This window comes from Zalophus californianus, chromosome 9 (assembly GCF_009762305.2).
Source record: "Zalophus californianus isolate mZalCal1 chromosome 9, mZalCal1.pri.v2, whole genome shotgun sequence".
Taxonomy (NCBI): domain Eukaryota; kingdom Metazoa; phylum Chordata; class Mammalia; order Carnivora; family Otariidae; genus Zalophus; species Zalophus californianus.
In genome coordinates, this window is record NC_045603.1 from 105,273,639 (window position 1) to 105,300,216 (window position 26,578).

A 26,578-nucleotide genomic window follows, 5' to 3' on the forward strand; every position below is an offset into this window, starting at 1 on the left:
ACTGTTCAACATATTTCATCTGCTTCACAAATAGTTGGAAGGAATGTAATTTTTTCATTTGGGTCTCCATTGTGCTACCCATGATGACATGTCTAAATTGTTCCCCTGCAAGTAGACTATGGATACCCTTTCATGTCTCAAAGAACCAACACATGCCTCAAAGAACTCAAGAGTCTCTTTTCACTGTGATCATTTAGTATAGGTTGCAGATCAGTTAATATAGGTTACATCGTCAAGAGTTCTGCCAGCTCCAGCCACCTGAGACTTGTGTTGTCATACTTTACTGAGGTCATGCCATCCTTGTCAACATTGGTCTCACCTGCAGAAGCATGTACTCTCTGAAGCATATTGCTTGGGTTAAGAAATAGCTAACTTTGGGAGTTTGGAAAGGTGATAATCACATATTCCCTTTCTCTCCCTCTCACTCTTTCATGCACAAGTTATAAGGAATAGAAGGGATTTTAGAGCATTTCGAACTTTTCCAGACAAGAAACAAAGTGAAACTGGATGTGTTCAGAAACTTTGGTTAGTTTGATCTTTCTGTTAACCATATTCTGAGACATAATTCAGAATAATTTCAGAAAGATGAGAGGTATTTAAGTCATTAAGAGAGAATTGCACTGAGCCGTATAGTTGAATAAGTCAGGAATATTCTAGCAGTCTTCAGCAGCATAGTGCCCCTTGCTTCCTTTGAGTAGCAAAATCTGAAAGTGCACACAAAATGGTGTGTGTGCTCATTTTTCAGGGTGAGATAGTATATGGTCTTAATCAGATTCTTAAAGAGCTTTATGTCATATAGAAGATTAAGAACCACCAAGTAGAAAGTGTTAGCCTGATTTTTGGCTTCCTGCAGCCTTTTTGTTTCAAATGCCCTTGGAAGTATTTTTACCCCTTTGAATTTCTGATGTTTAAAGAAAGGGATGTAGATTTATATGCGGAGGTTTATCTCTGTACAATAAAAATGAATTATCTTGAATTCTAAGCCCTCAAGTATCTTTCGGTAAGGTGGTATGGAGATGTCTTAAGAAAACCTTTAGCCAAAGCAATGTAATTGAAACTGAGTAGGATAATAGGGCTATTGGAAAGGAATCTCAAACATGCACTTCTTTGAGACAAGTAGAGGCTTTCAGACAGATTGTAGGCACAAAGAACAACACTGTTTATACACATTCAATGTTTGCAGGACGGGTATGCTGGGGCTTCCTTTGCTTCACACTGGAATTAGAACTTTCCCTATCCCTAGCCTGGCCTAGCCTCTGTCCTGTCATATCTCCCAGTGAAGCTGCCATTCTTAAAGTTATCTCAATATCACAGATTCCATATTTTATTCTACTGCAAGAAAAACATGCCTTGTTATTTGGGGTATTTGGTGTGCATTAGAAAGTATAGGCAGTATGTGGTAAAGGGATTTATTACCAAAGAGCAGTTGTCTTCATACTCCTTGTTACTAAAAAACAATTTTAAAAATACACCCCATTTTGGGGCGCCTGGGTGGCACAGTCATTAAGTATCTGCCTTCGGCTCAGGTCATGATCCCAGGGTTCTGGGATCGAGCCCCACATTGGCCTCTCTGCTCGGCAGGAAGCCTGCTTCTCCCTGTCCCACTCCCTCTGCTTATGTTCCCTGTCTTGCTGTGCCTTTCTCTGTCAAATAAATAAATAAAATCTTTTTAAAAAAGTACACCCCATTTTATTTTCAAATTCACCATTGACACACTGTCTGCTTTTTACCGCCAATTTCTTTGCCCAGCTCCTCCCTCAAAGGGGCAGCACCAGCTTCACAGGCAATGGAGAGAGGAAGCCAGTCCAAACCCACTAAGGTTCAAGGCAGGTATTCATATGCCAGGGCTCATGCTTTGAATGTGAATGCTGCAATCAAATCAAATTTGTGAGAGCCTTGATATTCAGAGGTATTATGCTGCATTTTGATAAGCTAACACGTTCACATTTTCCCCAGTTGATGTATCAATAGTAAGGAAGTAGTTTCTTCTCTCTTTGAAAATCAAAATGTTTAATTTCTTATTTGCATAAGCCCCTTTGATTTTTCACATAAATATTTCCTCTGATTTTTTTCTACAAATATAACTACCACAGATTGTCAGTCAACATGGTACCTGCCTCTTTTTAAAATTACATTGACATATAGCTTCTTTAGAGCTCCTTGCTTAGTGAGAAAAAAAAAATTTAAATCACGCAATAGGTGAAATTGTACCCAGATTTGTTAATAATTGAGACAGAGGGGGCTGCTGTGTGGCTTAGTCAGTTAAGTGTCTGCCTTTGACTTGGGTCATGTTTCTGGAGTCCTGGGATTGAGCCCAGCATTGGGCTTCCTGCTCAGTTGGGAGTCTGCTTCTCCCTCTCCCTCTGCTCCTCCCCCTGCTCATGCTCTCTCTCTCACTTGCTATCTCAAATAAATAAAATCTTTATAAAAAAAAAATAGTTGAGAGAAAGAATAACCATCTAACAACTAAACAGCTCTTTATTATATACAAGGTACATTTGGGTACTAATCAAATGAAGTTGTAGAATTGCCAAACTAATCAGGACAAATTTAAGTAACAGAAAAAATTAATCTCCATGGGGCGGCTGGGTGGCTCAGTCATTGGGCGTCTGCCTTCGGCTCAGGTCATGATCCCAGGGTCCTAGAATTGAGCCCTGCATCAAGCTCCCTGCTCCACGTGAGGCCTGCTTCTCCCTCTCCCAGTCCCCCTGCTTGTTTTCCCTCTTTCACTGTCTCTGTGTCAAATAAATCAAATCTTAAAAAAAAAAAAAATCTTCAAAATTTAGAATACAGTATTTTTTAACAAGCCTTAAAGTTTATATAACACTATATAAAATTATAGTTGCATATTGGAGTAGCTCCTTGTAATCTAGACAACATTTTTCAACCTTTAATTCTTAACCTGAAATATAATTAATTAGGTTAGGCAAACATTGAGTTTCTTTTTTCGTTTCCCATCTCAGTTGTGGACCTAGTTTTGAACTGCTGTCCATTCAAACTGTATAGTCTCTTTAATTGTATGAACAAAGGTAAGACTTGCCTCAGTTTCACAATCTGTACCATTGGTTATTAAAACGTTTATCTATTCACCAGAATATGCTGTTTGTGGTTTAAAGTAAAACAATCTATCCTGTGAGAAACCCTCTTAACATATTTATCTTCTTTGGAATTTGACAACATTCCATCCAAGTAGATAATATAATAACATGAAGCTTCATAGGGTTTTTCAGACCCTTTCTATTACTGCTTTTTTATTTCTTGCTTTCTGTTTAAGATTTGTCAGCTGTAAAACCATCTGTTTTCTACACTTTTCCCACTCATCCTCTGTATTTTATATTAATGTATTTTTGTGTTTGGGGCCATTTGGTTAGGCCTCAGACATTCCACAGCTACCTAGAGGACATCATCAACTACCGCTGGGAGCTTGAAGAAGGGAAGCCCAACCCTCTGAGAGAAGCCAGTTTCCAAGACCTGCCCCTTCGCACTCGTGTGGAAATCCTGCACCGCCTTTGTGATTATCGGCTAGATGCAGATGATGTCTTCGATCTTCTCAAGGTGCTTAACTAGCAGGCCCTTTTCCTAGAGCAACAAAAAAGCCAGTAATCAGGATATAAAATCTGAAGATATTAAAAAAAGCCAGAGTTAATTGACAATAAAAATGTATACAATGACCACTGTAGCCAAAGGAATCCAAGCCATACATTTACATAGAGGACTGTGTGGTTATTTTGGTTTAATTTCTAGTTTGGTTTTGTCTTCCTTTACATGGTTGAGTTGCAGCTGACAAAGGAACAGTGAGAGGCACCCATTTATTCTCCCTGTCATCAGCCAAAATTGCAACTAAATTAGCCACTGGATTTTATTCCCCAAGGTCTAAAATTTGATTTAGCATAATAGAAATATTGAAAACTACAAGGACTTAACTGATATGTGAGTGAGGTTCATCCTTACTATATACATACATACACATACATTTCAAAAAATGTGTTGGAGAAGGAGGATGTAGATATCTTCCGTTATTCTACTGTTGTCTGTTTTATAAGTCTATCTCAGAGGGAGGGTGTGGGCTATTGCTTTTCACTCATAGGAAGGTCAGTATATAATCCTATTCAGTCAAAAAAATGTGTTGATGACTTCTCAGTTCAGCCCTCTCATGGACATGGTATAAAATCATTGTGCAATTTAAGCACAGTCTTTGCTGAGAACTCAAGTTCTTGAATAGCAGTGGGAAGGCCAAAATAGGTCAGACCCTGGGGTAAATTGGGAGGTGTATTGCTGGATCTCAGCTAGAATAAGAGGTTACTATAGATTATGATGGAGCTACAGTAGAGGCTCACGTGGGACATAGCTTTTACAACATTGGATTCTACTCTGTTGTAATTGTCTTTCCTTTTGTGGATGCACACATAAGTCCAAACCAAATATATAATATGTTCATCAAAATTCCTTTTTGATTTTTGTTTTGTTTTGTTGGTGAAATGTGAGCAGTTATGGGGATGGGAAGTATTTGAAATATTTCCACATCCTGCTCTTCAAAGAAGGTACCATCGTCCCATTCTCTTTGTGTTTCATATACCCTGACTGAACGCTGCATAAGATGCTTAGGCATTTTAAAATATGAGGTACATCTGAGTGTAAGTTTTGAATCCTCATTTTAGTTTTCTCCTGTTTTGTTTTGTTTCCTATTTCCCCAAACCTCTTTTCCCTTTTCTTCTACCAAGGGTTTGGATGCAGACAGTCTCCGCGTGGAACCATTGGGTGAAGACAATTCTGGGGCACTCTATTGGTATTTCTATGGAACACGAATGTATAAGGAGGACCCAGTGCAAGGAAAATCCAATGGAGAACTCTCGTTGAGCAGGTACAATCTTTGAGGTTAGGGTTGTAATAGATACTGTACAAAAATACATCAGAGGGGGTATTTACCCCAAAGATACAAAGGTAGTGATCCGAAGGGGTACGTGCACCCCAATGTTTATAGCAGATGTGTCCACAATACCCAAACTATGGAAAGAGCCAAGATGTCCATCAGCAGATGAATGGATAAAGAAGATGTGGTAAATATATACAATGGAATATTATGCAGCCATCAAAAAATTAAATCTTGCCATTTACAACAACGTGGTTGGAACTGGAAGGTATTATGCTGAGCGAAATAAGTCAATCAGAAAAAGACATGTATCATATGATCTCACTGATATGAGGAATTCTTAATCTCAGGAAACAAACTGAGGGTTGCTGGAGTGGTGGGGGGTGGGAGGGATGGGGCGGCTGGGTGATAGACATTGCAGAGAGTACGTGCTATGGTGAGCGCTGTGAATTGTGTAAGACTGATGAATCACAGACCTGTACCTCTGAAACAAATAATACATTATATGTTAGAAGAAGAAGAAGAAGAAGATAGTAGGAAGGGAAAAATGAAGGGGGAGATGTCAGAAGGGGAGACAAACCATGAGAGACTATGGACTCTGAGAAACAAACTGAGGGTTCTAGAGGGGAGGGGTGTGGGGGGGATGGGTTACCCTGGTGATGGGTATTAAAGAGGGCACGTATTGGGCGCCTGGGTGGCTCAGTCGGTTAAGTGTCTGCCTTCCGCTCATGTCATGATCCCAGGGTCTTGGGATCGAGGCCCGCATCAGGCTCCCTGCTCTGTGGGGAAGCCTGCTTCTCCCTCTCCCACTCCCCCTGCCTGTGTTCTCTTTCTCGCTGTGTCTCTCTCTGTCAAATAAATAAATAAAATCTTTTAAATAAAAAAAGAGGGCACATATTGGGGCGCCTGGGTGGCTCAGTTGGTTAAGCAACTGCCTTCGGCTCAGGTCATGATCCTGGAGTCCCGGGATCGAGTCCCGCATCGGGCTCCCTGCTCGGTGAGGGGCCTGCTTCTCCCTCTAACCCTCCCCGCTCTCATGTACTCTCTCTCTCTCTCTCTCTCATTCTCACTCTCTCAAAATAAATAAATAAATCTTAAAAAAAAAAAAGAGGGCACGTATTGAATGGAGCACTGGGTGTTATACGCAAACAATGAATCGTGGAACATGACATCAGAAACTAATGATGTATGGTGATAACATAATAAAATAAAAAAAAAGAAATACAGAAAAATCTTATGCCAACAACAACAACAAAAATACATCAGAGGGCACCTGGGTGGCTCAGTTGCTTAAGCATCTGCCTTTGTCTCAGGTCATGATCCCAGGGTCTTGGGATCGAGTCTCACATTGGGCTCCTTGCTCTGCAGGGAGTTGCTTCTCCCTCTACCCCTCCTCCCACTCGTTCTCTCAGTCTCTCAATCTCTTTCTCTCTCAAATAAATAAAACCTTTAAAAAATTTAAAACATACATCACAATTTTACAGTGATGTAATTTTTTTCTTATGAAGGAATTAGATACAACAGCATGCCTGTCAAGAGTTGGCCAGGAGTTGTTTCATACAAAAATAAAAAAGAATTTGTAACACAGCCTCTGCTATCAGAGTGGTGAAAGATCTGTTGTTTGGAGATGAGGTGCTTGATTTGAGGTGCCTGGGGAGTCCTTGTGCCCTTACCAAGGACCGCTCTCTACAGCATGTCGCCAGCGGTGCAGTCACTCCCGGCAGCACTTGTCCTTTTGTAATCAGTTCCTGAGGACTCCTTTTTTCTACTAGAATTAATGATCTGCTGCATCAGCATAGGACCAGAAGGACCTTAAGGCCTGAGATGGGCGCCTTCCTGAGGAGGAGACCTTGTTTCCATACTATGCCAGGATGATGCTGCCATCTTATTTTATTTAGGCTTCATTATTGCTGGGAGTACTGTCAGCTGTTAGGGAAGTGTTAGTTCATACTCAGATTTTAACACTGTAAAGTGTGAGTTTTCCTTGGTTGCACATGCTAATAGGGGAAGACAGGGAGTTATCCTGCTCTTTCCCTGTGACCACTGCATTTAATCCTTTTTTGTGAACTTATGACCAGAAAAACTGTAGTTACTAATTTAAAAAGCATATATAACACATCAATTCTATTACAGAACATTTTGATTTAATATACTATTTCTTAGGGAAAGTGAAGGACAAAAAAATGTGTCCACTGTTCCTGGGAAAACAGGAAAAAGAAGAGGAAGACCCCCCAAACGGAAGAAAGTACAGGAGGAGATTATAGTGAGGTAAGACATTCGTGTTGGTCTGTGCCAGTCATAAACCCACATGCTTAGAAGGGACCTTAATTTCACTTGTACTTTCATCCTTGCTTGTGCCATGGGAAGGATATGGGACTTAGATTATAGAGACCTGGGTCTCAATCCTCATGAAATTACCGAATGTTCTAGGGAAGTCCTATCTGCATGACCTACCCTCTCTAAGGCTATTCTTTTATTAGACAATAAGCATACTACTAATAATAAGGCTTAGGTTGAACAGGATAATGAATGTGATAGTGTAACAGACTGAAAACTGTTATGACCCACAGAAAGTGCTCAATATGTTGATACCACACATTTTTTTACCACACATTTGTAGAGCAAGTTAATTTTGATTAACCCTAATAGTCAGCATTTTAATAGGATTATATATCACATATAATTTTAGGAGTTAATTCTTTCCCTATAAGCAGATTTTAGTAGCAGATATGCTTTATTGTATTTAGAATTTAGAATACATTTTCCTACAATAAAGAACAGGTAAGATCTTAGTTTTATACTCTATTTTATATTTAACTTTAGCAAGGAAAAAGATTCTATTACATTTGGGAAATTGTATTTTATACATAATGCATGATCTTTTAGGAAATTCTACCACATGTATCTTAATACAAGAATTTTGAAAATCTGGCATATACTGTGTAAATACACTTTCTGGAAGTTAGGTCATATTCTTAATATTTCTAGTAACAGAGAACAAACCACTTCTTCCCTCTAAATTGTAGAACTACTAAATCTAAATACTTGAGGTAGGCCAGATTTCTTCTTGTTGCTTATTAAGTGCTAAGAAGTATTGGTTTCTAGGAATCAGATTATAAATAAATCAGTCAGGATTTTATTATTTTTTTTAACCTAAGAATCAGTGTTTCACTTAACTTTCCAGAAATTTGACTACAGAGTATAGCTTTTCTCCTATCCATTTTGTGAGAAATGTCCTATAATCATGTTCTGTACACATGACATCTGTTGCAGGATTTTGTTAGCAATCTACATTTTTCTTAGAGATTCAGAAAGCTGTTTTAGGTTTACCTATCTTCATTTCCCTGTTAAGTACTAACAATTAAGGTGCCTCAGCATTGGGAATATAGAATCATTTTAAGCATATGTGGACTTGTACTACCCTCTACTGGTGATTTTATCCTGTAGAGCTCCGTATCCAGTACAGTATTTATATATTTTTTAACTAAATAAAACTTAAAATTCAGTTCCTCAGTCATACCAACCTTATTTTAAGTACTTAGTAGCCACCTGTGGCTCATGGCTGCCATGTTGTACAGTGACAGTACAGGACATTTTCATTCTCACAGAACGTTCTATGGAACAGTACGGCTAAAGATAATTGAAAACAAACAAGACCATAGAGAATGACCTACTCGATTCAGGGATACAAACAGCAATGATACTTAACACTGTTGTGCTGAACACTTTTGAAATTTATAATTTAATCTTCAATATCCCTGTGAGGTAGGCATTATTTATAGCCCATTTTACAGGAAATTTAATTAACTTTCCGAGGTCACATGGTAAGAGGCAAGCCTTGATAGGGGCAGTCTGACATTAGAACCTGTGTTCTTAACCACTGCCTTACAGGAGGTTAAATTAAATATGGCTTAGCTTCATTATAGCCCTGATCAGGGAGGAGAACATCTCTATATAGAATCCCTATAGTTTGGGGGGGGGTATTTAACTATTAACACTTAACTCCTCTGTTTGATTTCCAAAAAGCTGTTTTGAAACCTATTATTTTCCTGTTATATAGGATGTTACCATTACATTGGGTTCCTATATTATCATTTTTCCCCCTCTGTACCAACACCCCTACATTCTAGTCTTCCTTTACTCAGTAGAGTAACTTTGTCCCATTGAAACAAACACACTCCTTGTATTACATTAATTGGGTCTAACTTTTGGGGGAAGCACAGAACAATTTTGGACATGGCTTTGTTTTAATTGGTGCCTCCTTTTCCTGTTTTTCAGTGAAAAGCAGGAAGAAAACTCCTTGGCATCTGAACCACTGACAAGAAATGGTAATGACTTTTGTTGGAGTTTAGAAAAGATTAAGTAAACATGATTGATTTATATTATGGTGGGAACTCACTTTTCAGAGTCCTGCAGAGCATTTAAGATGAATGCAACATAGTGCACCTGGGTGGCTCAGTCATTAAGCATTTGCCTTCGGCTCAGGTCATGATCTCAGGGTCCTGGGATCGAGTCCCACGTTGGGCTCCCTGCTCGGCGGGAAGCCTGCTTCTCCCTCTCCACTCTCCCTGCTTGTGTTCCCTCTCTCATTGTGTCTCTGTCAAAAAAAATAAATAAAATCTTAAAAAAAAAAAATGAATGCACTATAGCCTCGTTAGCCTCCGTGCCCTTCTTCAGTTCTCTCTGTCACACTTCATCTGTACCCGTTTCTCCATCTCATTGATAACTGGAGATCTTCCCTTGTGTCCTCTAACCTTGGCACAGTAGGATGGACACCAAACACTTGGATGAATGAGCAGCTTCTCAAAGAGCTTTTTAATGTAAAATGCTGTGTAAGGGAGTGTATTGGTTTCCTAAGCTAGATTTCAGTTCTTTAATCCAAATTGCATAAAACTGGCAGAGGGGGTAGTACCACTTTACAGTATGTCAACATAAATGAGACAAGGAATACTCTGCAGAAGCTCAAATCAAAACCATTTGAATAAAAAGTGTATTTAAGCATTTCTAGGATATTAAAATCTGTAATCACAAAGGTCACAATAGTTAGATTTGTATTGCTCTTAGGCATTCTTAATTTTTAGGTGTAAATGGTAGTAACAGGAAAATCAAAATTGTACATTATCAACTTTAAAATCCTTTTTTTTCCTAGAAAAAAAAAGATGTATTTATCTGACAGAGACACAGCAAGAGAGGGAACACAGGCAGGGGGAGTGGGAGGTGGAGAATCAGGCCTCCCGCAGAGCGGGAAGCCCCATGGCGAGGCTTAATCCCAAGACCCTGGGATCATGACCCCCAAGCCGAAGGCAGACACCCAACGACTGAGCCACCCAGGCGCCCCTAAAATCCTTTTTTTATGGATTCCATGGTTTTCATAATGACCTAGGGTGGAAATTGAGGATAAATAGAAAAAAGGTCCTAGTGGAATCTATCTAATTAAGCCATCCTTTTCGTTATTAGAGTCCCAAGGGCCAGGTCAAGGCACTTGGTGGCTCCTGTGCCAAACAGAAGAAGAATGGAGACAGGTCACTGAGAGTTTTCGGGAGAGGACCTCCCTTCGAGAACGGCAGCTCTATAAGCTCCTCAGTGAGGACTTCCTGCCCGAGATCTGCAACATGATTGCCCAGAAGGTATGCAAACAGATGATTCCTCCCCTCTGCATTCTTTAAGGATGATTCATAGAATTTTTGAGTGTATTTCCACTGTCTCCTGGAAGTGGTACAAGCCTTCACTCTCATCTGGAGTGTTAAAATGGGACCTTATGCCACCCACTCTGCTTCACTGTGGATAGTCTCCTTACCCCACGAAGTCCTCCGTGCCTCCCACTCCCTAGTACTTAGAATGGCTTTTCACAGTCTGGAACCAGCTTTCCTTCTCCCATAGCATTCCCCAGGAAATGTTCCCAGAGCCCCCAGTATGTCTCCTATCACCCTGTGCATACTTCTCTCTATATGCTGCTTTTTGGAGGTAGGGGTAAAGGAATCCTCTCTCCCACTAAGCAGCAAGCTCTGAAGAGTATTTGTCTCTGTAGTTGCAATGCTAGCTCTGCCCAGCTCTGTATGTAAGCTGTGTGTGCTGCTTTCTCCAGCTTCAGCACCTGATAGTTTCATAAACCACATGTTCTATGTTTTCAACCAGTATACAGCCCCGTGTGTGCCTTCTTCGAGCATCTTTCCCCCTGCACTTCTCTACCCATTTGAATACTACTCTCCATAAGCTGTCCCTTGTTTCTCCCAGTTTTAAGATTTTCTTCCCTAACATGTTTTCTCATTACCTAATTCCATTTTTATTTGTTTAAGCCTTTTTGGATTAGGCACCATGTGTTACCATTTGAAACCCCACAGCACCTAATGTAATGCCTTTTCTATGTTGGATGCTCAATAATAATTCACTTTGCTTATTTCAATAATTCTAATACTTTTGATGCACATGTTAGTAGAAACAGACAAATTTGACCACCTGCCAATGAAATCTGTAGAGAAAGTGTAAATTAATTGCTGCAGTACCTCCAAGGAAAAACAAAGTAAGAGATACATTAATTTGTTGTGAATCCAGTGATATTTATAACTTTTAAGTAGGTTGATGCTTTGAAAGGATAATTGTCGAAAGTCACCATGCTCTAATAGTAGGATCTTATAAATAGTGCTTCAAGAATTGTATTTTCATGGATGAGCAGAAAAAATCTGTATTTCCTCATTAACATACTTAATTCCATATACTATAATTACACTTAAGTTTTTGTGATCTGCAACCCACCATGCCAGTTTTTCCAGGAATCGCAGCACATAATCTGATTTTCTTAAAGTATTATGTTGAGATGGTTTTTATAACTTTACATGCATAACATGGTATATGACTTTATTGATACAACTAATAGAGCACATTAAATCATCTATAAGGTATATGCCCAATCTGCGTAAACCTTTTATAATTTCTTTCCTTTTATTTTTTTTAAAGATTTATTTATTTTAGAGAGATTGTGCACAAGTGGGGAGGGTGGCAGAGGGACTGAGAGAGAGAATCCCAAGCAGGCTCCCCACTGAGTTCGGAGTCTGATGTAGGGCTCCATCCCAGGACCCTGAGGTCATGACCTGAGCTGAAATCAGGAGTTGGACACTTAACTGAGCCACCCAGGTGCCTCTGCTTTTTTACTGCGGTATTCAACCTAAGATTTTTTTGAATAGGTAAGGGGAAAAGGGGAAAAAAAAATCTTAAAGCAAAAAACGGATGGTTTTGATGCAAAAAAATTCAAGGGTTGATTCTTTTCAAGAGAATAAAAAATTAAAAATAAGGTACCCCTTAAGTATAATTCTGAAGGAACATGAAATTACAAGCTGAACAATAATAACAATAATGATAATAATAATAGATTTGGTATTTTGTTTTTTAAAAGATGTTATTTAAGAGAGTGAGAGAGAGCGTGTGCATAAGAGCAGGGGCAGAGGGAGAGGGAGAAGCAGACTCCCCTGCTGAGCAGGGAGCCCAACATGGGGCTCGATCCCAAGACCCTGGGATCATGACCTGAGCTGAAGTCAGATGCTTAACCGACTGAGCCACCCAGGCGCCCCAGATTTGGTATTTTTAAAGGTGTATATTGCTCTAAATTTGCAAACCTCAGTGAAATGGGGTATTGATTACAAAAGTAAGGTAATCTAAATTGTGCAGTAGAAATCTTAGCAGACCAGTAAGTAGGGGGGAGGAATTGTCACAAAAGGATGCCATCAAGAGCTCCAGAATATTTGGATTTATTCATAGGTAAATTTTCTAAACCTTCAAGAAAAGGTAACTTCCAAACATTTCCAAAATGAAGAAAGAAATGGGTAGCTCCCCTTGCTCATTCAGATATACGTATCGTAGATTTCTCTTCCTCATATAATTGAACACACCCTCTTCATTCAGTAATATAAATGTCAAGTCCTTAATGCTAACAAGTAAAAGCCAAAAGAATAATAATTCATAACCCATCATAGTTAAACCTGAGCTCCTGATACTGATAACATTGTCTTGGAAGTTTTATCCAGTATAAATATGTGCAACCAAAAAGAGTAAGAGGCAAAATATTAGAATATTTTGCCTAGAAGAATATGATGAATCTGCGCTTAGAAGTCTAATAATTAGAAGTTAGTGCTATGTAACTACACTTCCTGCATCAGAATCACTTTGCACACTTATTTTAAAAGCTCAAGATTCTTGCCAGTGTACCACTCCCAAACTCTGTCAGTATTGTTAGAAGTGTTATCTGTTAATATGTAGTTGTAGGAACTCTTTAAGTGATTCTTGCATAGTGAAGTTTAAAGATCACTTAAAATAATCCCATTTACAGTAGCAACAAAACATTTTCTGTGAAACTAACTCAAGTTGTACATAGTAGATAAGAAAGAAAAAGCAAAAAACTGTTAGTAGATACATACTTTTTATATGTCATGTAAATATGTGAAGATCTTTCTGTTCCTGGAAGGAAAGAGTAAGTTTAGATATCAATATTCACCAAGATGAATTGAGATTTATTGTAACCTTAGCCAAATTCCAAGATAATAAAAATTTTCCTCCAAAATATTAGGTGGTAAGTATTATAAGGTGTTAGGAGCAGTCGGAGGACTAGCCCTGTGTATTCTCACATAAATCTGCATATTGGAAGCATTCTGTCAGGACCTTCATTTAATAGACCAGCTTATCATAAATGATGTGCTTATGGCAGTACAAATGTATCAGCTCCTCACAGTCTTTGCTGAATTTGGCATTCAGCAGTTAAGGTATATGTTCATTAGTAGTTATAGTGTTTTTACAAACCTGTTTGCATCCATTGTACTTGTTACAGTAATTACAGAATTAAATATGTGAAACCAATAAAATAGCATAAAAATTTCTTTTTTCTTTTTTTTAAAGATTTTATTTATTCATTTGAAAGAGAGAGAAACAGAGCACAAGCAGGGGGAGAGTCAGGGAAAGAGGGAGAAGCAGGCTCCCCGTGGAGCTGGAAGCCTGATGTGCTCGATCCCAGGACCCTGGGATCATGACCTCAGCAGAAGGCAGATGCTCAACCAACTGAGCCACCCAGGTGCCCCTCTAAATTTCAATTTTTTATTAGTAAAATGAAAGCTCTAACTTCACAGAAGTTTTTATGGGAGTTAAAGGAAACCATGTCAGTGTACCGGGCATAGTACTTAGTTCCCAGTAGTCACTTGGTCCTTCCCATTGTTTTTGGCTGTGGATAATTGGTTAGAAACCTCGGTAGAAAACTAAATCCACATTTCTCACCAAAATAAATGCAAGTCCAAAGAGAGTTAAAACATAAAATAGGAGCTACTGGGTGGCTCAGTCGTTAAGCGTCTGCCTTCGGCTCAGGTCATGGTCCCAGGGTCCTGGGATCGACCCCTGCATCGGGCTCCCTATTCAGGGGGAAGTCTGCTTCTCCCTCTCCCACTCCCCCTGCTTATATTCTCTCTCTCACTGTGTCTCTCTCTGTTAAGTAAATAAAATCTTTAAAAAAAGATATAAATCTTGAAAGGTAGTGATAGTCCCCTAAACATTGAAATAATAAAAGAATCAGAAAACCTGCTTTGACCATGTAACAGTTAAGCTTTTATGGTAAGCTTTGAACGAGGATATAAGCTAGTAAAAGTATTTGTTGCTAATGTTACAAGCTGTAATATTTAGACAACTTAATTAGATCTTTAACAAACGAATTGACTAAGAGGACAGATAATTCATACAAGAGTATATAGTAAAGTTGTAGGGGAACAAATTCATCTTCTGTATCAAGAATACCACCTCCCACATTAGTAATTTTTGTCTGATTTGGCAAAGTTTGGGGTCAAGGGTCAAGTTGGTATTGGCCTCTGCTGCTAGTATGGTAAACTGCCACAATACCTTGGGGAGTTCCATGGTAAATTTTCACATTTATTTAAAATGAAGAGCTCTTCCTCTTGGGGTCTTGAAGCTCATAAAGGAGTTGCTCATAGGCGTATTTGAGGAAACTGCTGTGGTAGCTTTTGTGAAAAAGAGGGTCATGACACACTGTTGTGGGTGTTGTCAAAGTTGACAGTTGGATTCCTTGCATTTGTACTGAGGCCTAGTCAATCTCCTAACATGAATGCTTTCTAAAGCTTCTCGTTAAATCTACCAAAATTGCTTTGCAGTATTTTTATGTTGTATAAACCACACCATTTTGTCATCTGATTTTTTTTTTTTTTTCTGTCCTTTGTGCCTTTACCTCGTTGATTCTTCAAGTCTGAAGACTTTGGTTTAAGTGGTGCTAAAACCAAACCTGGGTGATGCGGATACTGGTATTGAAGCCACAAAATTACTGAACTGCAAAGCCTTTGCTGACCACCTCAATATAGGTTACAGTGGTGAAGCTATGGGGCTTATTCCACAAAAATTCCAAATCTTACGCTGACCTTAAATAATTGCTTAGTCTTAGATAATTTACAAGACTCCTTTCTTGAAATGTCCTATAATGATTGCCTTCAAGCTCTTAAATTTTCTCAAGGCTCTCATCTTCTCAGGCAAGCACTCTTGATTTCTAGTCACTGAGTCTGTTTCCCCACTTCTCTCTTGCTATTTGATTCTCAGCCTGGGCAGCTCCTCTCACTTCTCACTACTGCCACTGAACTGCCTTGTAAAGGGGGGGAGTTCTACCTCCAGCTGCTCATAATGCCCTCATTCAGAGCCATTCCCTTCAGTGGAATGTGGTAAAACATGGCTTTCCCTTAATAATTTGAAACAAAACTTTTTTTTTAATGTTTAAGCAGTTAAGGGAGTTTTCTGCTAGTGTTAAAGATTGACAGAGGAGACCCTTAGTGTCTATCAGTTTTTTTGTTTTATTTTTTTAAGAGAATAAACTGACTTGTTACCTTCTGGAGTGGAATAGTCATTTTTACTGACTGTCCAAAGGATGCCTTTGGCTCTCATCTTAGGTAAAGCCATCACCTGTGTGCCTTAAAGGCCACTCTTCTTCTGGCAGCAGCAGCAGTAGCTGAGAACACCCTAATCTGTCTTTTCCTTTCTTTTCCTCACTTCTAACTATAGGGAAAGCGTCCACAGCGCACAAAGGCAGAGTTGCAACCTAGGTGGATGTCTGACCACCTGTCCATCAAATCCATGAAGCGAGAGGTGAGTGTGTGTGAGAGTAGAGAGGAATTTTCAGTGTTCAAAAGGATTGCTCCATTTTATTTCGGTACTCCTTTTATTCCTACTTTTTAATTTAACTTTGCCTCAGTTTTTAGATCCCAGACCTTTATGGAGCATTCCTATACGTAAGATGCATTTTTAGAAAGGGAAGCAATTTAAAAAGTATGACATCAGGTTGTGCTCTTTTGGATCTTACAGTTAATCTCCTAGGATGATAAATAATGCCCATATTAAATCTAATAGAAATGAGAAGGATAAATACTATAATAGATGTATATGTAGTAGAAGTTCATGAGTGCAAAGATGGAAGATATTAGTGGTGGGCAAAGAAAGGGGAGCTGGGACAAGCAGAGCTATATTTCTCCCAAACCTTGCAGGATAGCTAAGATTTTGGTGGTGGAAGAGTAATATACAAGAGTAATATAAACAAAGCACAGAGGCAGATGGATATATCCTGTGGTCAAAGAACAGTTTATATTTGGATTTGTGTCTGGCATATAAGATATGTTGTAATATATAGTGGAAGAAAATGCTGAAACAATCAGATTTTGGAGCCCCCTAACTATCAAGCTTATCTTCAATAGGCAGGCAGTAGTAGTAAGTGAGTTTATGTCATTGGATCTTTGTTTTAAGAAGGTACCTCTCTGGTTACACCATGATAAATGATTTTTAAGGAAAAACTGGAAAGTAAGAAATCATTTAGTGATAATATACTTGCAGCAGGAAAGAGCAGTGGGGTCCCTGCTGTTGGAAATGTGGGTCTAAAATGGAGGAGATGATGGGGGTGGGGTGTGGCAGGAGAGGTCATTAGAGAACGGTTGGTGTGAGGGTCAGGTTGCAAGTGGATGAGTAGTGAATAAAAGTTCTCATGGATTATCCTGTTGTGGTTTTGAGAAATACGACAATGAAAGAAAACAAATCATGAAAAAGTAAAGAGGAAGCAGGATTGAGGAGAGCTTGTGGCAGTTTCCTTTTTTAAAATTGGAGGTGTCGCATGGACATGAAAGATGTCCATGAATGAGAAAGGGAATGCATGAGCTGAGTCTGATAAGATGACGTGCCTAAGAGGCAGGGTCTTGCCAGGGAATAGAGTTGCTCCCATTTCTCAAGTCAAAGACACAAACTTTTGATGGGGCAGGAAGATATTAGGAGTTCATGTTGCATGTTCCGCTGTACTCTGAAGGTGGAGATAGGGCATCAGGTAGGAGTGGAGATCTAATGAAGACACAATATTTGGGTCAGCAACTAATGTATTAAAAAAAGGGTTTTCCAGCACCCAGGAGCCAACTATGTTTGGGTATTTTCATTTTGTAACCTAGAGTAGTAAATGACTTTAGCATCACACATGGAGGAAGGGACAGAATTAATACTTATATTTACTGAGATTTAAAAATTAGCAAGATGGTAATGGAATGAGGCCCAAGGATTGCAGGTGTTGCCATATTGGATGCTAGAAGTCAGGTAGGAGAGGGAACTGAAGGATGGAGCCAGGAAGAAGGGAGAGGCGGTATTAGTGGAAGTGCGAACTCTCCAGATCCCTCTTCCCATTCTCTGAAGTTTCTAGGAGGCACCTCATGCTCAGGGTCCTCCGTCCTCTAAGACCTCCGTTTCCTCACTCTTCCTTCGCTAGAGGATTTTCTTTGTTGCTGCTAATCTCACTCTCGAGTCCAGTCTCTGTGCTGGCCAGTTCTCATATTCTGTGTACTTTTCAACCTTTTAACTACTTTTAGCCTTATGTTTCATCGAATATTACATAGTTTAGTGGTCTTAGAAAGTATGGCACCTTCTTAGTGCCTCAGGGTGATGTTTTCATGACTCTTAAACTGAAGTGACAACATGGTCGTTTATTACAGAGATCTTGTCGTTAATTAAGTGTATTCTTCCTTGAGCCTAAAGAAAACAAAAAGCTTATAAATTTTTATTTACTTAGATACATTTGCACGTATCCTTTATTTCTCATTTTTAGCTCATAGATGTGTTCTTGCCAGTAGATAAATTGCCCAACACTTAATTACCTTTGGATTGACAATTCTGTAATGACTGACTTCAGTCTCCCCAGTCTCTTGTTTCCTATAGCAGTCATTGGCTTTGGAATGGCCTTTGCTAATTGGTATTCAGCCATAGTTCTCAAATGGTTTTCTGGTTCCTTTTGTTTTGTTGTGTCCTCTCCACTTTTCTTCAATACCTTGACAGTTAACACCTCCTTGAAAGTTCTCTTTCCTATTTTCTGTTCATTGCCCTTGACTGAGTCCTAAATGCCCTAGCGTACATTGCAGATTGCATAGTAATCTGAATACAGACCAACGTGGCTGTAAGCAAAGCTTAGCTGCAGACACTAAAATTTCTTCTTTCAGTTATTCTTAGCAGTGTTCCTCTTTTTTTCTGCTGTCTTTAGTTTTAGATATAACTAACCATGGTATTGCAGAGATCCTGAATATCTGCTCCAATACCCAATTATCCTAGAGAAAACTTAGATGTGGCATGAGTTTTGTGCATTTGTTTAAGCAGCAGAAAATCTTCAGGCCATTAAAGGCTTATAGGCAGGGTGTATGACCTATATTGGTCACCCAGGAGTCCAATCTTTTTGCCTCGAAAAGTCTTTTAATTGTGACTCCTGGGGATATATGAGCGAAGGGAGGTAGTCTTTCTGAACTTTGGGATTAGGGCTGCATTGGTTATTTTTGTCAGGAGACTCTGGACATTGCTGTTGCTAGGGAGCTCTTTGTGGTAGTATAGTCTCGAGTGTACTACTAAAGTTGGCAAGGGTGCTAGGGTGTCTGGTAACCTGCCCTGGGTGAGGAGGGAGCACGGAAGGGGAGTCCTGGGCACCGCTTCAACCAGATTCTATTTATAATACTTTAGAGGGTTTCAAAGTAGTGTTTCTAATTAGCTTCTCATTAAAATCCCTCCTTGATTCTAGCATGTCTCTTTATTAATCTATAAAAGGATGTAGATACCACCTGGTTTACAACTGACCCCTTTTAAAGAAAAAAAAAAATTGCAGTGCCAAACAGTGTAAGAATTTTTTTTTATCTTTTCAGTTTTTTGTTTTGTTTTTGTTCATTTGGGTGTACTTGTTCTTTAAACTATTAAAGTTTAAAACACTACCAAAAGTGTCTTCAGGCAGTGAATCCTGTCTTTTAGTGGTATGTTCATTAACACTGCTGGAAATCAGAACAGTAACTTTTAAAACACTCTTGATGCACTTGGATGTTTTTTTCAGGTGTATATGATGCAATTTATATAAAATAATAATTGTTGAGAATTCACATCAGATAAGAACCGCTGAAATTATAACACATGATGAAAGAGAACCTCATACCAATTTACATTCCCACCAACAGTGCATGAAGCTTTCCTTTTGTCTACATCCTTGCCAACACTTGTTACTTCTTGTCTTTTTAATGATAGCCAATCTAACAGGTGTGAAGCAATATCATCTCACTGTGGTTTTGATTTGCATTTCCCTGATGATGAGAAATGTGGAACACCATTTCGTGTACCTGTTGACCATCTGTGTGTCGTCTTTGGAAAAATGTCTATTCTGGTCCTCTGCTTATTTTTTTAATTAGATTGGTTTTTTGCTATCGATAAGTTTTTTAAGATGCCATAAATTTAAGTTAGTTATTGTATCTTATGTGCTTAGCATAAATATTAATGTATTGGGGATAAAAAACAACTAAATAGATACATATTGTATGACTCCATTTATGTGAAATATCCAGAGCAAATAAATCCACGCAGAGAGCAGATGGGTGGTTGCCAGGAGCTAGAGGAGTAGGGAGTAAGGACTGGCTCCTTAATGGATTCATTGTTTTCTTCTGGGGTGCTAAAAATGTTTTGCAACCTAGTGTAGGTGTGCTTATACAACACTGTGAATGTACTAAATGCCACTGAGTTACATGCTTCAAAATTGTTAATTTTATGTGAATTTCACTTGAAGTTTTAACAAAAAACTATATGAGAGTAAGTTTTACATGTTTTTAAATGATGTAGGGCCTCTGATTTAACAGCAATTTTTTACATCTATACTTATCCTGAATTTTAAGATTCCTGCTTCATTGTTACCAAAATAAACTATTTATAATCAGTTTTTAGTACCTCATCTTAAAAATTGAAAAGTTCTAACCTTTGGGTACTTTAACATATTTTAGACTTTTAACAGGGAACATATAGCAGAGGGAGTAAAAAGTTAATAAAAATTAGATCATTTTAGAGTATGTCCTACTAGTTCATTTCTCCAGTTTACTTGGGAAGGCGTTGTTCTGAGTCCAAAAGAATTTAAGTGCTCTTATAGAAAATTTGAGGGAATATATTAGCATACTGTGGAAGACCTAGTGATCTCACAATTCACAAATCATCACTCCTACATTTTTACCTATTTGCTTCAGGCCCTTTCTCTACGCATTTATTACAAAACTGGCATCTTATTGAATATTAATTTGTCGTCTGTGTTTTTCATTTAACATTGTGAGCATTTTCATATTTCGTTAAAAAATTCCTCAGAACTACAACTTCTGTTGGGGCACCTTGGTGGCTCAGTTGGTTCGTTTCTGCTCAGGTTGTGATCTCATGGTCTTGAAATCAAGCCCTGTGTCAGGCTCAGGGCTCAACCGGGAGTCTATTTGCGATTCTGTCTCCTCCTCCATCTGTCCCTCCTCCTGTGCACCCTCACACTCTCTCCCCCTCTCTCCCTATTTCTAAAATAAATAAATCTTAAAAAAAAAAAACTTCTTTTGATTTTATAGTGATGACTACATAATTTTACTTATTATTAAACATTTAGTATATAAGTTTTCACCATTTTAAATAATGTTGACTCAAACCTTCTTAGAGAAATATCTTTGCCTGCCTATCTCATTTTTACAATAAAGTCATGAAAGTGTAATTGTTTAGGGTTCTTAATATATATATTAGGACAAATAATATATTTATATAAATATATATAAAAATATACATATATATTATACAAATTGTCCTCCAGAAGACCTGTGCTGCAACAGATAGCATTCATTTTACCACATCTTTACAAATGTATCACTTCTAATCTTTCACATTTTGTAAGTGAAAAGGCTATTTTACATTTCTTTTTGATCATGGACAGTGGTTTTTATCTCCCGTGAATTTTGTATTCATGTTCAATCTGTTTTGGGGGGGCTATTGTTTGTTAACTGATTTGTGTTGGGGGTTTTTTGAGAGAGGGAGCTTGTGCACATGGGGCCCCTCCACAGGGAGCCCAATGCAGGAGTACACCCTGAGATCATGACCTAAGCCGAAACTGAGTTGGACACTTAACTGAACCACCTATTGTTAATTGATTTGTAAGGCATCTATACATATTAAGAATAATAAATTGTCATATTTGTTGCAAAAATAATTATATAGATATTCTTGAGATTTATTTAATTATCTTTTTTTTTTCCTTTCCCCCCTTCCATTGACTTCAAACATGAAACACCTCCCGTTTATTTACAGATGACTCTTTGGTGACTTAATACTTCCATTCACATTAGCTTGAATTTCTTTAGTCCTTATTAAAATGCTGACTATTTAATATCCCCTTGTACTGGTTGAAAGAAGAATATTTCACATGTTCTCACCTGCTGTCCTTTGAAGGAAAGGGCAGAATATACATTATTATTATTATTAGTATGTAAATAACTTACAGCCTGTACACCTGTTTTTCCTCTCTTTTTTCATTGCATCTGACATACATGTAGAAAGTACTACGATTTTACTGGGATGAAATAATTCCTTTGACCAGGCTTGGCTTTCCTCTGTCTCCTCCCCTTACCCCTGCTTGGAGTCACTATATAACTGAAAGGGGGCAAAGGCAATTTGTTTTGGTTTGTTAAATAGTTCCTGATAACTTCTGAGCTGGGTAAAAGTGTTACCAAAAAGTTGGAATAATGAAGGACTTGTGGGGTGGGGGTACTTGTTTAATGGAGAGAAGATGCTTAAATAGCATTTAGGAGGCACTAGCTAGAGATACATTCCTCAGAAGAATTTTCCTTAATGTCAGTAGACTCCCCATTTCAGAAACAATATCTAGCATATCTAAACTGCCTGCTCTGGTTATAGGATAAAGATTCTAGGGAACTTTCTTTAGTTTTTCAGTGTTAGGTGTGTGATGATGGTTTTTGGTTTTTTTGTTGTTGTTTTTTTTTTTTTTTTTTGGTTTATCTGGGTGTTTTTTGGTTTTTTTGTTTTTTTCATTTTCATCTCCTTTCTTACTCATTTCAGATTTTTACCTTGTAGTAACAAACTCTTTTAAACTGAAGCTCATAGGATTTGAAAGGTCAAGTGACTTTAGGAAGGTTTACTATCTAGGCAAGACCACTTCCAAATGCAGACTCAAATGAGAATCTGAACTTGGTTCCAAAGACCAGTTTCCGTGTTCAGTGAAGACTTGGAAATGTCAATCTATGTTAGTCTCTTCTTTCCTCTTTAAGACCACTTTTGTAATTTCCATGGTATAAAACCTTTGAAAATTTATCTAGCAGGTCTTCTTCCTACCAAAAAGATCTGTGAAGAAGAGCTTCACATTCCTGATTAAGGTTATCTAAAATGGGATAATTAATATTATCTTTTCTATTAGGGTATTGTGAATTCTCCCTTTTTTTTTCTGGCTTTTTTTTTTTTTTTTTAAGATTTTATTTGACAGAGAGAGGCACAGTGAGAAAGGGAACACAAGCAGGGGGAGTGGGAGAGGGAGAAGCAGGCTTCCCGCCAAGCAGGGAGCCCGATGTGGGGCTCGATCCCAGGACCCCGGGATCATGACCTGAGCCAAAGGCAGATGCTTAACGACTGAGCCACCCAGGCACCCTGAATTTTCCCTTTGTTAATACCGGATTCATTTTTCTGTCTCTGCAACTTATGCATGTTCTCTATTTCAGGCAACAGTTACTACTTCTTCAATAACAATTTTTTTAAAAGTTCTAGCTTTCATATCAACACAAAAGTCAAGGGAAGAAATGAAAATAAATAATTTCAGCCCTAGCTTCACTGTTCTGGGTTTACAGAATGGCTCAGATCTATTTATATTGGAAAATATGCAGAGTAAAACTTTTAATAGATTATGATGATAATAGTCCTATTTTTCTTTATCTTTTGTTAGATTTCTTAGGCAGTCACTTTCCCAGTGACTGACTGAAATCTTTGTTAATGTCATTTGTGTGAAAAACAAGGGAAAATGCTCTCCAGTCTGAGTAATTTTATGAGTTTCTGTGCAGTTGCCTTTCTCTTTTCTCTATCTTAAGGCAAACTGGTGGCCCCTCCCACCAAACTCCCAATTTTATTCATTGCTTATTTATAAAGTATAAATGTTAAGGGTTTCAAAGTCTTGCACATTGAAATTGTGACCCTGTGTTCTTTCATTCTTATTAAAGTTTTAGATGAGAGTACTTTTTAAAGTTTATTTAGATGAGAGTACTTTTTAAGATGTCACTTTTATTAAATATTAAATCTATAAGAATGGTGTCTCTGAACTGCCTCAGTTTCTCCTCTCTGGTCCAACATACAAGATTATCTCCCAAAGACTACAAATTATGTAAACATTGGGACCAAAACTTTACCTTATTTCAAATAGCAATTGTGTTTTAGTGTTAGTTATGTATCTCCATCTTTATTTTATAGATGATAAAATTAACTTGTGGTTATGATATAAATTCCCTATCTAATATTATTTATTGAATAGGTTGAATTCAGTAAAAATTGAATCTTAGTGCAAAAAACTGATCTTACGTTATTGTATGTTGACTCTGTACGCTTAATTGGCTCTTTATAGGAGACCCCTGTGCTTCCCCGAATAGAAAAACAGAAGCGCAAAGAGGAGGAGGAAGAACGTCAAATTCTTCTAGCAGTGCAGAAGAAGGAGCAGGAGCAGATGTTAAAGGAAGAGAGGAAACGAGAGCTGGAGGAGAAGGTCAAGGCAGTGGAAGGTATGTGGGCTTTCTGCGCAGTACATGTGGTATGGGAATAGCCCTCCTCTGGCCAAAGCCAAATCAAACTAGGTTCTATCCTAGATCTGAGCTACTTCCGACAATTTCTATTTAAATGTCTTGTTAATTGCACTCTTGTTTATTCTTCTGGATCCAATCTCATTGCATATGCATTCCTTCTACACACTTGTATTTGTTATTCTTGGTGTTCCTTTCAGTCATACCACTTACTGCCCTCATCTGCACACATCCCTCATGTAAAATAGAAAAAATATTAAAGTATTGATGACAAGTTTCATAGAAATAATTTTTTTTTTTTATTTGAGAGAGAGAGAATGAGAGATAGCATGAGAGGGAAGAGGGTCAGAGGGAGAAGCAGACTCCCCGCTGAGCAGGAAGCCCGATGTGGGACTCGATCCCGGGACTCCAGGATCATGACCTGAGCCGAAGGCAGTCGCTTAACCAACTGAGCCACCCAGGTGCCCTTCATAGAAATAACTTTAAGCACAATTGAAATGTGTAAAGAAAAATCTTAAAGATTTTTTTTTTTCAAGTATGGCACTATACAAATCTAGAGTACTACCATTGATTTTTATTAGGACAAATCGTTTTTCTCAGACTTCGGTCTAGGTTTTGGTCTTAGTGTAATGAGATTTCTCTTTCATTTGCAGTTAATACAAAGATAATAACTGTCCCTAGATGTATGAGATAGCAGTGGTATTTATAAGCTAAACCTGATAAATCATATGGCAACAAATCATCTGCTTAGTTGAATACAGACTAGTATTTCTTCCTTTCAGGTAAATTTACTGAATTTTTAAATTTCTGAATAAAACTGCACAACCTGGATTTGACTTTTTAATGCAGTCTTTCAGTGCAAAATTTAAATAAAATTTGGCTGTAAAATTTAAAGGATTCTGGCCTTATTTATGTGCGTTTTCCCTCCCATTCCTAAGTAGTGCCTTCTATTTCTTCATAGGTTAACCCCATTCCTACTGTGATCACTTCTTCATTATAAAATCCTTACTTAGTGCATTTAATCTACAAATTTAGCCTGTGTGACAATATGTAGTATATCCTACTGGTAAAATGTTTCATAGGTTTCATTTCTAATGCTAGATTTAAATTCTCAAGACAGTAACTATGGCTTTAATTTTGTATAGTTTTTAAGGGGACTCTAATTTTCAGTGTGGTTTTTTATTTGCTACAACTGTTCCCATTTGACTTTTATACAGGTTCAAAACTTATTTTTATGGTTTAGTTTCTGTACCTGTAAGATTAATAATACCTATGTTATTCTTTAAGTCAACAAATATTTTTTGAGAACCCATTCTGTGCCAGGCTTTGTTCTAGGAATATAGATATTAAACAAAAGAAGTTAATCCTTTCATGGGGCTTACATTCCAGTGATGGAAAAACAGAACAAACAGATATTGTAGAATCATATTTGGTGGTGAAAGATCTAAAGAAAAATAAAACAGATTTAGAGATAAAGAGTGACATGATGTCGGTGGCATTTAAGTAAGCTTGTCAAGAAAGCCCTCTCTGGGCGCCTGGGTGGCTCAGTTGGTTAAGCGACTGCCTTCAGCTCAGGTCATGATCCTGGAGTCCCGGGATCGAGTCCCACATCAGGCTCCCTGCTCAGCAGGGAGTCTGTTTCTCCCTCTCGTGCTCTCTATCTCTCATTCTCTCTCTCAAATAAATAAATAAATCTTTAAAAAAAAAAGAAAGAAAGAAAGCCCTCTCTGAATATGTGACATTTCGTAATGAAGTGGTTGAAGGTGCCATATGAACATCTGATGGGGGAAGGTAGAGGAAACAGCAGGTGCATGCACAGGCCCTGAAGAAGGAATATGCAGGAGGAAGGCCAGTATGGACCAAAGAGCAAAGCAAGGAAAGATGGGCAGGAAATGAGTTCATAGAGGTAACCAGGGATCAAATCACGTAGGGCTGTGCAGACCTTGTTAGAGGGATTAAATAAAAGACAGGTAGTCCCTAGCACACAGCAAGCTCACAAATGATAGTTATCCTGGGGAAAATGTGGAGAGAATTTTTACAGGCTATAAAATAGTTAGAAAAATAAATTTTTACTGAATTCTTGGAAGCTAAGTAAAATAGGCAGAGGCAATGATGGATTTTTTTTTTCTTTGAGACGAGTACAAGTGGGGGGTGGGAGGAGCAGAGGGAGAGGATTATAGAAATTTGAGCATACTCTGCGTTGAGAATGTATTAAGTACAAAAGGCACAAGCCACAAAGGGAGGGAGTTTGACAATGTTTTACTACATGAATTGCTTAAAATTTACATGAGCACCATAAACAAAATGGAAAGACGAGTCAAAGTAGAAGCTAATTTTAACACATAACCATCAAAGACTTATTATCCAGATTCTTTAAAGCACTTCTCTAGGGGCACCTGGGTGGCTCAGTTGGTTAAGCGACTGCCTTCAGCTCAGGTCATGATGATCCTGGAGTCCCGGGATCGAGTCCCACATCAGGCTCCCTGCTCAGCGGGGAGTCTGCTTCTCCCTCTGACCCTCCCCCTTCTCGTGTGCTCTCTCTCTCTCTCTCATTCTCTCTCTCAAATAAATAAATAAATAAATATTTAAAAAATAAGGCACTTCTCTAAATCCGTTAGAA

The 26,578-nt window shown here is 38.3% G+C and overlaps 1 protein-coding gene across 2 annotated transcripts in view; it reads left to right on the forward strand.

Annotated features, from left to right (window-relative positions):
- LOC113922812 (cat eye syndrome critical region protein 2) overlaps nucleotides 1–26,578 on the forward strand; it is a 172,792-nt gene that overhangs the window by 121,697 nt on the left and 24,517 nt on the right. The window contains exons 3-9 of one of the 2 annotated variants that reach the window (XM_027595127.2): nucleotides 3,372–3,555; nucleotides 4,722–4,861; nucleotides 7,034–7,138; nucleotides 9,149–9,198; nucleotides 10,328–10,497; nucleotides 15,899–15,982; nucleotides 23,787–23,940. In XM_027595127.2, the coding sequence (XP_027450928.1) occupies nucleotides 3,372–3,555; nucleotides 4,722–4,861; nucleotides 7,034–7,138; nucleotides 9,149–9,198; nucleotides 10,328–10,497; nucleotides 15,899–15,982; nucleotides 23,787–23,940 (887 nt within the window). The remainder of the gene's footprint in view (nucleotides 1–3,371; nucleotides 3,556–4,721; nucleotides 4,862–7,033; nucleotides 7,139–9,148; nucleotides 9,199–10,327; nucleotides 10,498–15,898; nucleotides 15,983–23,786; nucleotides 23,941–26,578) is intronic. The other variant, XM_027595129.2, reaches the window with a different exon arrangement.